The sequence below is a fragment of the Anguilla anguilla genome, chromosome 5 (genome assembly GCF_013347855.1).
Source record: "Anguilla anguilla isolate fAngAng1 chromosome 5, fAngAng1.pri, whole genome shotgun sequence".
In the NCBI taxonomy this organism is placed as follows: Eukaryota; Metazoa; Chordata; class Actinopteri; order Anguilliformes; family Anguillidae; genus Anguilla; species Anguilla anguilla.
Genome location: NC_049205.1, coordinates 48,243,580 through 48,259,636, shown reverse-complemented (window position 1 = coordinate 48,259,636; position 16,057 = coordinate 48,243,580). Strand labels below are relative to the sequence as shown.

The 16,057-nt window shown below is 43.6% G+C and overlaps 1 protein-coding gene across 1 annotated transcript in view; it reads left to right on the top strand.

Moving 5' to 3' along the window:
- Nucleotides 1-4,119, top strand: part of chsy1 (chondroitin sulfate synthase 1) — a 48,636-nt gene extending 44,517 nt beyond the window's left edge. The window contains exon 3 of the mRNA XM_035419471.1: nucleotides 1,210-4,119. Within this exon, the coding sequence (XP_035275362.1) occupies nucleotides 1,210-2,805 (1,596 nt within the window). The 3' untranslated portion in view covers nucleotides 2,806-4,119. The remainder of the gene's footprint in view (nucleotides 1-1,209) is intronic.
- The last annotated feature ends 11,938 nt before the right edge of the window (nucleotides 4,120-16,057 follow it).

Sequence of the window (16,057 nt, the reverse complement as noted above, 5' to 3'; positions counted from 1 at the left end):
CAGTCAAGCTAAAACAAGCTAATTGCTGCCAAGGCATCATTCTGTAAATTATCTTGCTGTTACACCCGAGAGATCTTTTTTATTTTTTTTTTACTTTCCCAAAAAGTATTTCCTTGCAAGCCTTTTACATTATCAGGAGACCATTTTGTGTTGTTCAAGGAAACCAAATTAGTTGTATATGATTAGCTGTTTTGAATTAGAAGTGACGTACAACTACACCATAAATAACAAATGCCAGTAACATTAGTTGTGCCAGTGCCTCTGAATGTGATGTAATGACACAGTGGCCTTGGCCACAGAGCACAACTTTGACTGAAGCCTACCATTGTTTAGAGCTTGGCTCTCGCATCTGTTGATAGCTTGCCTGCTTGTACATGTGGAGTTGTGTATCCAGTGACGGAAAAAGAGTTGCTCAATTCCTGTGACTGGACACATTTGTGTTTTGCTTTCCAGTCTCATTTCTTCCCTCCTGCCGTCCATTTCTGTGTATGGCTTTTCCCAAGGGGACTGATCAGTGGCCACATTCCAAAAACTATCCTCTCACATTGGCCTTTTTTTTAACATAACCATCTTTTGCAAATAGACTCCTGGCTCTCTAATAAGTTCTTCATTAGAAGTCAACAGCACAAAACTTTCCTTCTTGGCCACGGCTGAATTGCTGCCAGTGGAGACCGTAACAGCTGTACCACAGTTTAAACATTTGGTCCCCCTTGATTTGAGTAACATTAGGTTTTTAAAGCTTCAACAGGTTTTGAGTAAACATTCCCCACCAAAGACTTGCTCCTCGTCAATATTTGGTCTTTCACGGCACTCCCAACAGTGTGTCCCTTGAACCCATTATAATTAACACTAGGGAGAATTTTCATGGCTTCTGATAAACAGCATCTCTGTTGAGTGTTTTGATACTCCTGATCCACAGGAAATGGCTAGCCTGGTACTGCACAGCACTGTTGAACTTGCAGGATGCTGGCAACGGGGCAGTAACCCAGCTTAAGGGAACGGAATAATTTCATGCAAGGAATTAGTGCAGTTAGTGTTTGGCTAGGTCAGTTGGTATTTTAATGGTGAGGGTTTTATTATTCTTTACCGGCAGATGCTAGAGGCATTTGTATCTTAGGGATAACGTCATAATTTGATAGTAATTTTCATGACCGAATTTTATCACCACAGTGCCAACAAATGACAACATTTCTTCCTCTTCATTTCCAGATGCAGCAGCTGTTCTACGAGAACTATGAGCCCAACAAGAAGGGGTACATCCGCGACCTCCACAACAGCAAGATCCACCGCGCCATCACCCTGCACCCCAACAAGAACCCGCCCTACCAGTACCGCCTGCACAGCTACATGCTGAGCCGCAAGATCGCCGAGCTGCGGCACCGCACCGTGCAGCTGCACCGCGAGATCGTGCAGGTCAGCCGCTACAGCAGCTCCGAGGTGCGCAAGGAGGACCTGCAGCTGGGCGTGGCGCCCTCCTTCATGAGGTTCCACCCTCACCAGCGCGACGACGTCCTGGAGTGGGAGTTCCTGACGGGGAAGTACCTCTTCTCCTCGGCCGACGGGCAGCCCCCGCGCCGCACCATGGACACGTCGCAGAGGATGGCGCTGGACGACATCATAATGCAGGTGATGGAGATGATCAACGCCAACGCCAAGACCAGGGGCCGCGTCATCGACTTCAAGGAGATCCAGTACGGCTACCGCCGGGTCAACCCCATGTACGGGGCCGAGTACGTGCTGGACCTGCTGCTGCTCTACAAGAAGCACAAGGGGAAGACCATGACCGTGCCCGTGAGGAGGCACGCCTACCTCCAGCAGACCTTCAGCAGGATCCAGTTCCGGGAGGAGGAGGAGATGGACGCGGCGGCGCTGGCCAGCAGGATCAACCAGGACTCGGACTCGCTGTCCTTCCTGTCCAACTCCCTGAAGATGCTGGTGCCCTTCAAGCTCGGGAGCTCGGGCTCTGACCCCAAGGAGCCCAAGGAGAAGAAGATCAACATCCTGGTCCCGCTCTCGGGACGCTACGATATATTTGTGCGCTTCATGGCAAATTTCGAGAAGGTGTGCCTGGTGCCCAACCAGAACGTCAAGCTCCTGATCCTGCTGTTCAGCACGGACAACAACACGGAGCGGGTGAAGCAGACGGAGCTGATGAGGGAGTACCACATGAAGTACCCCCGGGCCGAGATGGAGATCAGGCCCGTGTCGGGCCCCTTCTCCCGGGCCCTGGCCCTGGAAGTAGGCTCCTCCCACTTCTCCAACGACTCCTTGCTTTTCTACTGTGATGTCGATTTGCTGTTTACAGCCGATTTCTTGAAGAGGTGTAGGGGCAACACGGTACTGGGAGGGCAGACGTACTTCCCGATCATCTTCAGCCAGTACGACCCCAAGGTTGTCTACGCGGGGAAGGTTCCCAGCGACAACCACTATGTGTTCACCTCCAAAACCGGGCTGTGGAGACACTATGGCTACGGCATAGTCTGTGTATGTAAAGGCGACCTGGTTCGAGCCGGGGGCTTTGACGTCTCCATCCAGGGCTGGGGCCTAGAGGACGTGGACCTTTTTAACAAATTTGTCCAATCAGGAATTAGACAATTCAGAAGCACAGACACTGGTATAGTGCACGTTCATCACCCTGTGATATGTGACCCCAACCTTGACCCCAAACAGTATAAAATGTGCGTGGGGTCCAAGGCCTCGTCACACGGGTCAACACAGCAGCTGGCTGAACTGTGGCTCGAAAAGAACGACCACGGCTTCCGAAAACTCAGCAGTAGTAATAACCAATCAATGAGGACAGCATGAACAAAATGGGGATGGACCAAGCTGGCTGAATATCGATATTTTTAACTACCTAATTTATTTTCTACATTCACACACTCGTGCAGACAACTCAGATATTTTGGAAATACTTTTTATAAGACACAAGCATTCATGGGACTTCAAATTCAAAGTTTTAAAACAATAATGTTAAAAAAAAGAACATCATTCTTTTGTGTGAACTTAAGAATGGAAACGGTAAAGTTTAAGGAAGTAAAACTTTTGAAGTCTTTCTCACAAACAGAGTTCTGACTGTTCTGTATTATTGTAGAGACTGGGGTATGGTGGGTACTCTAGGTAATACTGTGGAACTTGATGAAGTCCTAGAAAATTCAGCTTCTCATAAAAGGAAAAGCATAGTATCATTCATGTGAGCCTTGGATTTTCACCAGTGGTATTGGGGTAAATGTATTTTTACTTGTGAATGTTTACAGATGGGAGCATAAATTTGCAACATCAGCAGGAAAGGTTGATGTCTGAAGTGACAACAATCTTAACTATCATCGTGGGCCATAGATTTACATGATTTGTCATGTATTTGTTTTTTTAAATATATTTTTTTATAATGCAGAACAACACTGTTTTTGGTTTGTGTGAGTATGTGTTTTTTTTGTTTGTTTTTTTTTTTTTTTAAACATTTGGTAGAAATTCATCTCTCTACTTCTTCGAACAAAACCTGCTGCATCTGATATCTGCAATTCATTTCAGCTGTCTAATTTATTGAATATAATTTCACTTTTCTTTTTTTTCCTGTTATCTGATTTTTTAAGAAATTGTTTATTTAGAAGGATTGTATAACCATCTCACAGTTGTGGATAGTATTTTCTTTTCATTTCTTGGCAAAGTGTTTGGATTACCAAAGAGTTTTTTTTTTTTGCACAATTGCGAGGTGTTTGTTGTGTCTGAGGACTTGCAGGCAGGACACAACATGTACTGTAGAAAAGGCTCGGTGAGCCCTGTGAGAGCACATGTGGGAAAGCTTATAAATACCTGGTGTTTTAGAGCTGCGAACAGTCCAGTCCTCAGCTTTTCTGACGACCCCCCCCCCCCCCCCCCCCCTTTGCGTTCGGACGCCTAGCAGCACGCCCTAGGGTGTGGAGTAAATGGCCCTTTCACCATCGCGAAATCACTAAAATTCCTGGAGAAGGTTTTTTAGCCGAGTTGTCATTTTCTAACACTGGGACGGGACGGCTCTCCTGCAATAGTCTTATCTTCTTGACATTTCTGTCCTGTCTTGGCCCTGGCCGACTGGGGAAAAAGGTTTTATATTTAAGAAATAAATGGAAAATGTTTATTAAACACAGTGTGCTGGTCTATTCATTGGACGTTGATTCGGGCAACTTTTTAAACGTTTGTAATTAACCCCTAAATGACCTGTTGTAGTGTAGAGTGTTTACATCACACACTGTCCAAAAGCACCTGCAAAGGCCGCCATTGTTTTTTTTTTACTTTTAATAAGGTTCCACAAAAGAATCAACCTATTTTATATTAGTCCTTCAGAAATACGTGTATCCCCTAAAAAAATCTATAATTGTAATTGTTTTCAGCACAGGACATGAGTTGCAATTCTGTGACGACCAGGCTGTTAAAGTAGTGCTATAATGAAAGAATCTGGGAAATGCCTCAATATTCTGTGGCCATTCTCTTAAATCTTGTACTGTACATTTCCCATTATCAGTCCAGTGGGCACAGAATGGAAAGAAATGGATCTTTCCGTGAATGCCACAATGTTTATTAGCTTTATTTGGATCCCCGATCAAAGAAGGCCCCCGGCGTGCTGACGTTAGCATGCTATCTGCGTTTTATAGTTTCTACTGTAAATTCCTTGAATTGTAACATATGAAGTACATAGCATTCATGTTCGTAGGGAATTCATTGCAATATTTTAAAGCTTCGGGCAAATCGGCTCCGCGGTGGAAAAAGCCAAGTCTGCTATGTAACCCTGTACTGTTTATTTAAAATGCAATAAAACCGTGGGTGCAGGGTTCCTGGCACGTTCCAAGGAAGGCTCATAAAGGGAGGAAATGGGACTACTGTTTTGCCCCGCTTATGGCGCTTTAAGGGAACTAGCCTTATTTATTGCACTTACCACGTGCACGCCAGAAAAAGTGCTCTGAATGGGGGAACCCCCTGCTGGCTCCCAGATCCCGTGGCGGAGGAATTGTTCTGGCACTGAAACGCTGAGCGAGCACGCTCCAGCTCCCCTTACTGTACTTTACTGCCGAACACAATGTTTGAGCTTGATTCGTTAGCTCTTGCAAATAATGTTACCAGGGAGAATTTGTAGGCTGCGCAGAGGAAAAGAATCGCCTCTCTCTTCCACGGCCCCCGATCAACAATCCCTCCTAAATGTAACCGAAAGCATTTGAATGCGACCTCCTGTTGTAATTAGCATGGTCAAGCTTGTCAGTAATCAAGTGCTCTTAAAACCGGCCTAGTGCCCTTATTTTGCATGTGTCATTCGCAAAGAGAGTAATTGTAGTTTGCCGCTTTGGTAGGAATACGTATTTTGATTCAGTTGTATTACTATGTGTATCAGTGAATGTTGGCAGCCAGCCAAAGAGTTGTCCACATGAAAAAGAATCTGCGGATCTGTGAGGTGGAATCTGTTTTCCTGAGTGAAGGGCTGTGCTATAGAGGGTCTATGTAATAACCCCCAGAGGCTAATTCTAATACCTGGGCTGTAGTCCTCTTGTCTACCAACAACAAAGGATACAAAGAGAATCCTCTACCTTGAAATTGGGCATGGGAAAGTGAAGAGTGTTGAGAGAGGCATTAGCAGGCATTGTTCACAGAGCTCGCGTAGCACAAGTCAAAGCCCCTCTGTTTATTGGAAACATTGGACTCGGTGGGAGCCCTTCAGCTACTGGTACAGGATGCACCTTAATCATCCTGAACATGTTTTTGATTGTTTTGCATAATTGACAATCAAGCCAGGTTAATGAAAGATCACCCATTGGCTACCAATTCCTTTTAAATTGATTATGCGTTATTTAATGTTGTGGCTCTAACTTGGTCACATTGTGAAAATATTTAGATAAAAACAAAAAATTGGTTTTAAATTCTGTTTCAATTAAATTACTTTGTGTGGAGACACGGTAGCTAATTAAAGCACTCCAGATAAATGCAATAATACATAAATTCCAATTAGTGTTCGTTAGCAGGCTTATTAATCACCAAAAACAGGTTCAAGACCACTATCGCGCTCTCCTGCTGCCACTGGCATATTTATACAATTATGAGTAAATGATCACTTCCTTGTTTTCGTTTCCTAATCTTACCTCTAACTGAAAGGCAATATGCACAAAAAGGCCTTTATGGTTCCCCGTTTTAAACCTTTTCCATATGTCTCTGACCCCTTGTGACCACAGCATTGATAAGAAATCCCAATTTCCTCCTCATTTCCTTCGTTTTATGGGTCAGCTCTCCTGAGCTTTCAGCTTGGCCATCTTTGCCTCCTGCTGGCCTGACAGAGGTTACGATCAATGCATTAGTTTGACATGTGACCTCATTAAAAGCCCCTGCAGCCTCAGCCGGTCCGCTTCATTCACCCAAGAGAGCAAAGTCCCGATCCCGTAGCCCAAACCACCTCCACCCCCCCCCCCCCCCCAAGTCATAAGCTTGCACAAGATTGCTCCCCAACAGGAGGGCAATGGAGAACATATGTTCTAAGAGACGTGGCAGTTTTTGAGTTGCCGTTTACAGTAGCTTTGACTGTTGTCATCTGCGAGACCACAAGCGGCTTCTCTTTGAACGAGCTGTGCAAGAATGCATTAAAACGCGGCGCCGTGTCCTAAAGGTCCCTTGTCGGCCAGTTTCCTCTAACACCACTGTTTACGGCTTCAGAGTAAGACCAGTAGAAAGTCAATGAGTCATATGTGGGGCAGTGTTAACCACACCCTGAGACTTGGCCCTTGTGAACTCACAAAGTGAAGTTTCCTAATGTTCAATTTCCTAACGGCAGACGTACAGAACCGCTTCCTTTCTGCAAAGCTGCCGGTCTTGGGTTAGTTTGCGCTCATGCGCCCACTGGCAGCCTTGCAGAGAAGTGCAAGGAAACGCTGGTGAACATCGATCCAGAAAAATTATTACAACGTCAAAAACCTTCTCGCTGGTTCTTAGCACTCTGTTTGCCATTCACGGACCCTCTAAGGAGTTGAGGGCACAAGCAACGAGTTATTAATTCCTGCAGCACAAAGAAGAGATCAATGAGGTGAAGGGGAGTGAATGTTTTCCAGAACAGTATTGGTTGCCCTGGGAGTTTTGGCAAACCCAAATTCAAAATTTTAGCTGTGTCTCTAAAACTCTTTAAATGCACAATGGTGTTTTGAATAAAGGGTTCTGTGGCACCATCTGGGTTTCATAATTCTAACCAGCGAGACAGTCTTGCTTTGAACAATATCCCTCAGCATCACTTTGAAAATATAACAGAAAAGGATTATTTTCCTGTGTGGACCATGAGTGGTGTTCACTCCTGACGTGCGTATAAAGGAGCACTGGCGAGGCAACAACTCAGTTTGTCTTTGACGTGCATTCTAATCTGGCATTGACAGAATGAGAGTTAATACTATTGTATGCATTGCTCATCAGTATTCAGTTGGTTAACGGAACCAAAGCGCTTTCTACGTGATCTGTTGTGAATTTGCACTAACCAATTGAATTAAACAGAGGAATTTCGAGTTTCCAGTCTACAGTGCTGGCTCCGCGCAGAAAGGTTCTTCTGTGCACCTCTCCAGAGAGGGTGCGCAAGGAAACAGTGGATCGTGGCTCCGCTCTTTCTGTTCTTCCCCTCCTTTATCAGGAAGGGCCGCAGGAGAGGCACAAAAGGCACGGTATTTGCTCATCTTGCTGTTTGTGTAACGCTGTCTTCCATGAGCGAGCACTCCTAGGCTCCGGTGGAGAAGGCATCCCTTTCCTCTTCACAGCTCTGGCCCAGCCCAGCGGCGAGGAGAGGCGGGGAGAGGCGGGCAGACACCGTCTGGGAGCGGCAGATTTCTGAGTCACTCTCCCTCCTTGACCTCCTTGGCCTGTGCTTGGCATCAGGGAAAGTACACCTCAGCTTTGTACAATGCTAAATAACCTAATTTTATGCCTGCCATTCTAGCTTACTTTCTGACCTCTATGTCCTCATACGTGCAGCTCTTTCAATACAAACTGTTTCTTCCCATGGGGTTTGCAAATTTCCTCTGGGTAAGAGTGCCTGTGGACTGAATGAATGATAATGACAATAATAAAAATACTTTATGATAAATTTTGCAATAAATTGGGACCAGACACAAGTAAACATCTGCAAAAAAGTGAAAACAAAAATCTTGCTGACATATTTATAGTGCATTAGTTTAATAGGTTTAAAATGTTTAGTTGAATAGATTCATTTCATATTTGAAAACAAGATTTAATCGAGGATGACCAGATTCTCTGGAGGACTTTGTATATACAGTAATGCAATGAGAACCTACAATAATGCCAATTACTGCCTGAAAACCCATTGAAATATTGTCAAATTAATTCTCAGAGTAAGTCAGGACACATGAAAAAGGGCTTGAAATATGGGACTGTCCTGGGAAAAACAGGATATCTGGTCTTGATTTAATCACTGTACCATCAATAGACTAGATTAACTGTATTCAGGGCAAGAGAGTGGAGGAAGTGAAATACATGCTTGCAAAATATGACAGTTTTAAAAGTACAATGGTACATAATTAAGCGGTTTGGCACACATATCCAAGGCCTGTATAAGACTTAAATATTTCATATAATTCATATATATATAAAAGTAAACTTTTAGAATTAATGGCCTTTAATTATACCTGCAATATATTTGGCTGTAGCAGCTGTTTTACCCAGAAACTGAATGAATACCAAAAATCCTCCATTATACATGGAGTGCAGTAATTAATGAGATGCTTTTCTCAAACACTTAAACAGCTTGAACCCCATTTGAAAGGAAGAATGAGATTTAATTTCTGTATTACATGCAATTGGGCCATAAATGTGTACCATGTTGTGTGCATACAATTGTTGGTTAATGAGGTATGGATTTTTTGAAATGATAAACATTTACACTAAATGTATACCCTTTCAGTTTCCAATCTGTAATTGGATTGACTGTAGCTGCCATATCAGTTCAGATGCTACAAATCTTACCAACTTGATAGAGGGCTACCAAAGGATTTGCAATTTGAGCATTTTCTTTTGTTAATTTTATCCAGATTAATGCATTTGGCTGGTAACAACATATGGTGGATAGTGTCTGCATACCAATTCGCTCAGGGGCGACATAGCTCAGGAGGTAAGGCCAATTGTCTGGCAGTCGGAGGGTTGCCGGTTCAAAAACCCCGCCCTGGGCGTGTCGAAGTGTCCTTGAGCAAGACACCTAACCCCTAACCCCTAACTGCTCTGGCGAATGAGAGGCATCAATTGTAAAGCGCTTTGGATAAAAGCGCCATATAAATGCAGTCCATTTACTCATCTGCACGTTGCATTCAAATACAGAAAACTGAATGATGCTACCTGGCTGATGATTTTGCAAGTGAACTATCTCAAAAATGTTAGAAAATCTGCGACAGACCAATGTGTTCAAGGTTGGTCAGGCTCCAACATTTTATGGTTGATATTTTGTACTTTTATGTAATGACCAATGTACATGTGATGCAAGCCAAACCAGATGTTCATTCACAAGGGATTTGTATTGGGATATGTCCAACTGTAAACCTTAGTGAGTTTTTGAGAATCTTTTTTTAAAATGTTTGCTTCTCAAAGTGGCAGAAAAATAAGAGCTACACGCAATTACAGACACACTTCCTGTGCTCAGCCCCTTCGAAATAGGTGGATAACTATAAAGATGGAGATTGGAGATTATTTTGCGCACACATTGTCTCAAGTAGGTCTGGCAAGGGAATGGATCGGACCTCTGGAGTCACTCTACTCCCAGGGAACAAAATGAGTCCCATCGTCTTATAACCGCACAATGTTTTGATTACACGTCTAACTGTTACCAGTCCTGGAGGGCGAATGGGTGGAAAGCGTTTCTCTAATTTCCTGCAGGGTTCGGGGTGTGCCGTGTCCCTCCCTCTGGACGGAGAGGTGTCTAATCTTGAAACAATCAGTGTGTGCCCTGCAACCTCCCGTGGGGCTTGCACATCAGCTGATTCCCTGTATTGTCCACATTGGTTTCTCAAACTGCTTCCCTCGACTTGGAAAGAACTAGCATTCAGTCTGTTCCTGTCATCTGGGGGCCACATGGCATGTGTGCTTTTCAATGGTACAAGTTGTTCCAAGATTTATACTCCCCCTGCTTCTTGAGTAGAGACTCTAGGAAGAATGACGGCATATGGGGCTTACGTATTGAGTAGCAAAAAGTAAGGCCAATATTTTTAAAAGACAGCTTAGTAATAATAAACAGTAGCATTGATAGCCAAGGTTGAGGGTTGTGCTTGATGTTGTTAGCCCATGTCAACAAATTCTTCTATATTATTCCCTCTTGTGAATTGGTTCAGCATTATTCTATTGCTTCAACAGTATAATTTCCTTGTGAAGAGTGACAAGTAATTCGTATCTTGGATTTGGCTCATATGGTCATAGCTCAATTTCTATCACGCGAAGCATCTTCATGTTCAAACAAACACTCCTCGAACAAAAAGCCAGAATTTTCCAGAATATTCCAGGACACTTGGCCCCAGTGCAACTATATTATTGCTGAGTCGTAAGATGTTGCTTGTGACTCAGCTCACAGCCCACTGTGGACAGAGTGAATCAGTTCTCTTAGAAGATGGTCTCAGTAATGCCTTGTTTTCTAATAAAAAATGAGTGAACAATTAATCTGTAACCACTTTATGGAAACAGAAGGATATAAAGGGATAAACACTCCTTTTAAATTATAATTTACATGTTGAAATGGTCTCCTATGGGCTTTTTTTCTGCCATAGAACTGGGCGGAGAAACGTCTGTTGCGTACGTGCTGAAGGTTGCCAGAAACATGGTGGTCAGAGGGCGGGCTTGTCGTCATCTTTAGCTTTGCCCCCAAGTACAGTGCATCAAGCCAAATCTCCCCAAGACATTAAACCACATGCAGCAGTACCAAACAACAGACCCTTTGTTTACACTAGAGGAAAGGCAAAGTTAGAAATGGTTGTTAATCTCCTTAACCAATACCAGCTCATATCATTGGATCTTTATATATTTTCAACGAATACCATCTTATTGCATTATTGCACATCTTACTGTACACTTGGAGCCTCTGTTTCCACCAGCAAATGAGGATTAGATGTTCACAATAAGGAGTCTCATGAGCTTGAATTTATGCTCTGTGCACATCACTGCTGTTTACTCACCGTACAAGAAGTCAAACGTCAATTTGGCAATGCTGTCCTCAGTATCTAAATGTGATCTGCTTCATGGGTCTTTTTCAGTGCGAGGGGAGGGGAGGGGTGTATCTCCTCCTCGTTGCAACACGTCTTTATTTTCTTCTTTCTGGCAATTCCTTTTTAGGGAGCCATCATGCAGAGCTTATAAATTGAAGTGAATAGAAACAATGTGCAGTAGCAAGGGTGCTTTTCTGGCAAGTAATATTGAAAGCACACGTTGAATTTTGGATGCACATCAAGCCTTTTTCTATGAAAAAGAAATAACAAACCCATATTGACCACAACGTTGTATCATAATGGCAAGGAGAGACAAAGCCACAGGCATTCCCAAGACATGGAATGCCAAAGCACACAGAGGCAGGTGGACAGTGTAGTCTCAGTCTCTTTGACTGTGGAATGGTGACTGATACATGGCTCTAAATGCTATTTTATAGGCAGACTCTCCTACATTTAAAAGCTCTTGACCATATGATTACTTGGTGTAAACACTAAATGCGCTCTCACTGCAGGGTAGTGTTTCCATGCTAAAAATACACATAAAATACATTCATCAGCTAAATATGTGTTGAATAATTGGACTATTTGGCATTTGTGCACAGAATTAGTGATATTTCATTATCGGGCCAATCTGCTTGAAAACTCTTTTCCCACTAATCCAGCCTTTTTTCCACACTCTCTTTAAGGGCAGCTGATGGAGAAAGAACCTTGCATTAAGCAGCGGTGGTCCTGTTCCACATCGTGTCACATCCAATCAGATTCCAGGAATTTCAATGCCGTCTGTGGCACAGCCAACCCGAAGGGTGATGCACAATGCAACGCATCACTGCTTTTCTCATAACAGCAGTTAAACAGTCCATGATCCTGCTGTCAGACTGTGCACAGGGGATTTCAGCCCCGTGAAATACAAGGGGGGGGGGGTGGTGAAGTTTTTAGACCCCCAGGAATGACAGGTGCCCAAATGGTAAAATGATATTTACAATTTTTCCACTAAATATAAATTCTCTTTTCATTATTCATGCATATACATCCCCAACAGGGATTGATAATGCCAATATTGCTTTTATAATTACTTATAATCCTGTATACTTTAACCATGAGAATCCTAACAGTGGCAAATATAATGTGAAAGTGCGTGTGTCGGGGAGACTGTGCTGTGGCATGTGAGAAATTCAATTTGGACATTAAGGGCTTGGCTGGAAAATGGCTGCTTATCACCATGGTGAATGGACTATGATACCCCAGCCGGCTGTGAATTCATTCCTTTTCACCACAGTAATTGGAAAACATGCCATTTTCAGCATCAGAGACTGGTATGAGGACAAGTTTTGAGCGCTGAGGGCAGCGGGTTCAATCCAGGGCAAACGGGTTCTTCCTCTCCGCCTCTCTCTCTCTCTGGCTCTCTCCTTCCCTCCGTTTGCTGGCTCATCAGACAGGCTCATGTGTGAATTGGAGCCCCTTGCGTTCACAGCCCTGCCCCTCTCGGCTTTGGCCACTCTCGTCCTCCCCAGAGTCCCTCCCTTTGGGCTGGCATCCACCTGGAGACTATTACCAGGCCTCATGCTGCTTCTAAACCAGTTCCATACCCAGAGCCCTTCAGAACAGCCAGCTCTGCGAGAGCCAACTGCTAATGCTTTCTGTAAACCTGCCCCAGCCAGAATTATACAACATAATAAGCCACTCAAAACCTGCTGATGGAAGCAGTGAGATTTTGTGCAGCGATTGTTTCCCCTTATTGTTACAGAAATACACCCCCCTCCCTCCCAGAGGTAATCTTTTAATTACAATTGCAGTTCACAAAAAAACTATGGTGAAGCATTTGAGGGAAGGATACAACACAAACAAAAGCTAAATTAAGAAAACAAAATTAAATCAAATAAGACAAAATTAATCTAAGATACAGCAGACTAATATTGGTGATAAACAACTAGGGGAGGCAGACATAGATTGAAGAACCAGAGGGGACAGACATAGACCAGACACAGACTGATGCGGAGACACGGTAATCTTGCAGACGGAGCAGTGATGATTACTGGTATCAGAGGTGTGATATGTATGCATATGTATGTGCACATGTGTGAGAGAGTGTGTACGTGAGTTGTGTGTAAAGTGGATGTAAGCGAGTGTGAGTGTGGTTAGTTAACAGGCAGATTTGGTGAATTAATGAAGAGGGACCAGATGTTTCCATTATGTGTGGTTTATTGTTCCAGTGTCATTGTTTCCTTGGACGTGTGTTCTTTGAGGAGGTTAAGCCATTGTGTGGTGTTTATTGCATCTCTGGCTTCCAATTAAGGAGGATGCTTTTCTTGGCGATAGTTAAGGTGATGAGTACGGGCTTTACTGTTGCGGATTGGTGGGTTGATTACTGAGAGGTCGCCAAGCACACAGAGGGGTAGGGATAGTGGAGAGCTACAGCTCATCATGAGGGACAGTCTGTCAGTGACGTCTTGCCAGAAACATTGAGTATGTGGACAGATCCATGTGGAATGGAAATAGTGTTTAGTGCGCGTTGTGAGCAATTGTCTTGAGTCTGCAAGTCCCATTTTACAGTATACATCTTGTGCTGAGTGGTGTGCCCTGTGGATTGCCATGTACAGTATGAGTAGCTGGTTAATATTGCAGATTTGAGACCAGGAGACAGTACCATGAGAAAACTACCATGAGAAATCTTTTCTTGCATTTATCTACTGGATATTCTTGTGTCATAGGAAGGTATTATAGGTTTATATAACTTGGAAAAGATTTTCTTTGTGTTGGAGAATTTCCTTCACTAGAGGAGGAAGCTATAGATTGTTGTTTTTGTTCATTTCATAATTTACTCCAGATTTTAGTTGGAGGTATTGGTTTATCCCAGATGCTATACTTCTGGACCAGGTCCTCAAAATGGTTTCATTGTGGATCCAAACGTTTTGTTGATTTTCCACCAGGCTGTCAAGAGTTGTAGAAATTACAGTATGTCTATAGTGGTAATGAGATATTGGATATTGTAGATTGGGGATTGAGATTTTTGAGATATTTCACACTGAGATTGTTCTATTCCTAACCATGGAATGTTCTGTTGGTTGGGAAGACTCCAATTGGGGATGAACTGTGTTTTGTTAGCCAGATGGTAATTATGAAAATGTGATGCTTCCAATCCTCTTTGATTTCTGTTTCTGTAAAGTGGCCAATTTGATCCGGGGGGTTTTATTTTTTCAGTGGAATTTTGCTAGAGTCGAGTGATTGGAATCAGTTAGTGGAGGTTGCGAGGGGATCATTTTGAAAATGTAGTTCAACTTTTCGGAAGTATAAACATTTCAATGGTCACTACTCTGTCTGTTAGCCACAAAAACATGTTTATAACCTGAACTAAGGGTGGAAGTTTTGGGGAAGTCCTGCAGTCACATTAAGTCATAGAGAGAAACAGTTCTCCCCAGTAGAACTGTCAAAATGATGAATCTTTTTCTTATTGTGTGCAGACTGTGGTCTTCATCGATAACAAAAGGAAATTAATACCAGCAGTACTTCTCCAAATGTGAGTCAAGTCTATGGGCATCTATGTAAGGGTAGTATTTGTTACTCATGATTATTAAAGACTAAGCCTCAGTATGTGATTTGTGCAGATGGCAAGGCATGGAAAGCTGTTGTCTGTAAATGTTGTGTGGTAGATGTGGATGTCCTCAGCATCCGAGTAAAATCTGTAAGGGTAAGGGTGTTTCTGACCTCAAAGGCACCTGTGGGACTCCACTAACTGTACATGGTCAAAACCACTATCATCTAAATGCAAGCCAATTTACTTTAGACTAGAAAAGAGTGGACATGCTAAACACTAATTCATCTGATGGCCAGAAATGAGCAGAATAAATCTGAGAAGGTGTATCCTGTAGCATCCAGCTTCTGGCAAACCACTGGCATCAATTTATAAAACATTTATACTTTATAAAACAGTTAATAAGACCAGTTTTATGATATTTCTGCATCATTATATAAAGGATATGCAACTTGGTCTTCTACACAACAACGTTGCTATTTGAACCGTCATGCTGTGGAATTTAGCCACTCCGTGAGCATCAATATTCCACCAGTGACCAAAAACATTTAGAGCTCGACTGTGGGAATCTAGAGACCGTGCTTTTTTGTTTTGTGCAGGAATTCTGCTTTTGTGGGATCATTTTTGGGGAAGAGAGGGCAGCTCTATCAGTTCCTCTCCCTGGCTGACGGTCAGAAGTCTTCAGTCAGTGCCGTGTAATTGCCTTAATTTGCAGTTGCTGGGAGTCCCATAAAAGCCCCTTTTATTTCTCCGCCCAGGTGCAGGCCCTGTCATCAGCCCATCGTCCTTCATCAATCACTGGGCATCAAAGGCCCCGTCCAGGAGCCCCGGCTGCAGGTTCGACTCACGCTGGGCCCGGGGAGGTCAGGGGGAGGCCCCGCGCATCGCCGCAGTCCCCGTGGGGCCGAGGGCACTTTGGGGCTGCGGGAGCATCGGCTAATCACAAGCAGGACAATCCCCAGGTGTGACCGGCGACTGCTGGGCTATAATCACTTGCTAATTCCACATCACAGGACCAGAAACCCAGCTGTGAGCTCTCCCCCCCCCCCCTTACTGCTAATTCACTAAAACAAACTTCACTAGACCCAGGAGCCGTGCATCCTGTGGTACATGCAAGAGGCTGGAACCATTCAACAAAATGGCAAATGGCTGGGAAAATGGCTTCAAAGCACACTTACTCTCAAACATGTACTATAAATGGCCTTCATAAAAACAATATTTAGAATTGGGGTCCAAATTTTGCTTCTGTGGGGAGCAATATTTCAAACTGCCATCATATTGGACAAGAGCAAATACACAGATTATGGTTTTGCTGCCATAAAAAGAGCAATATTCTCACACCAGC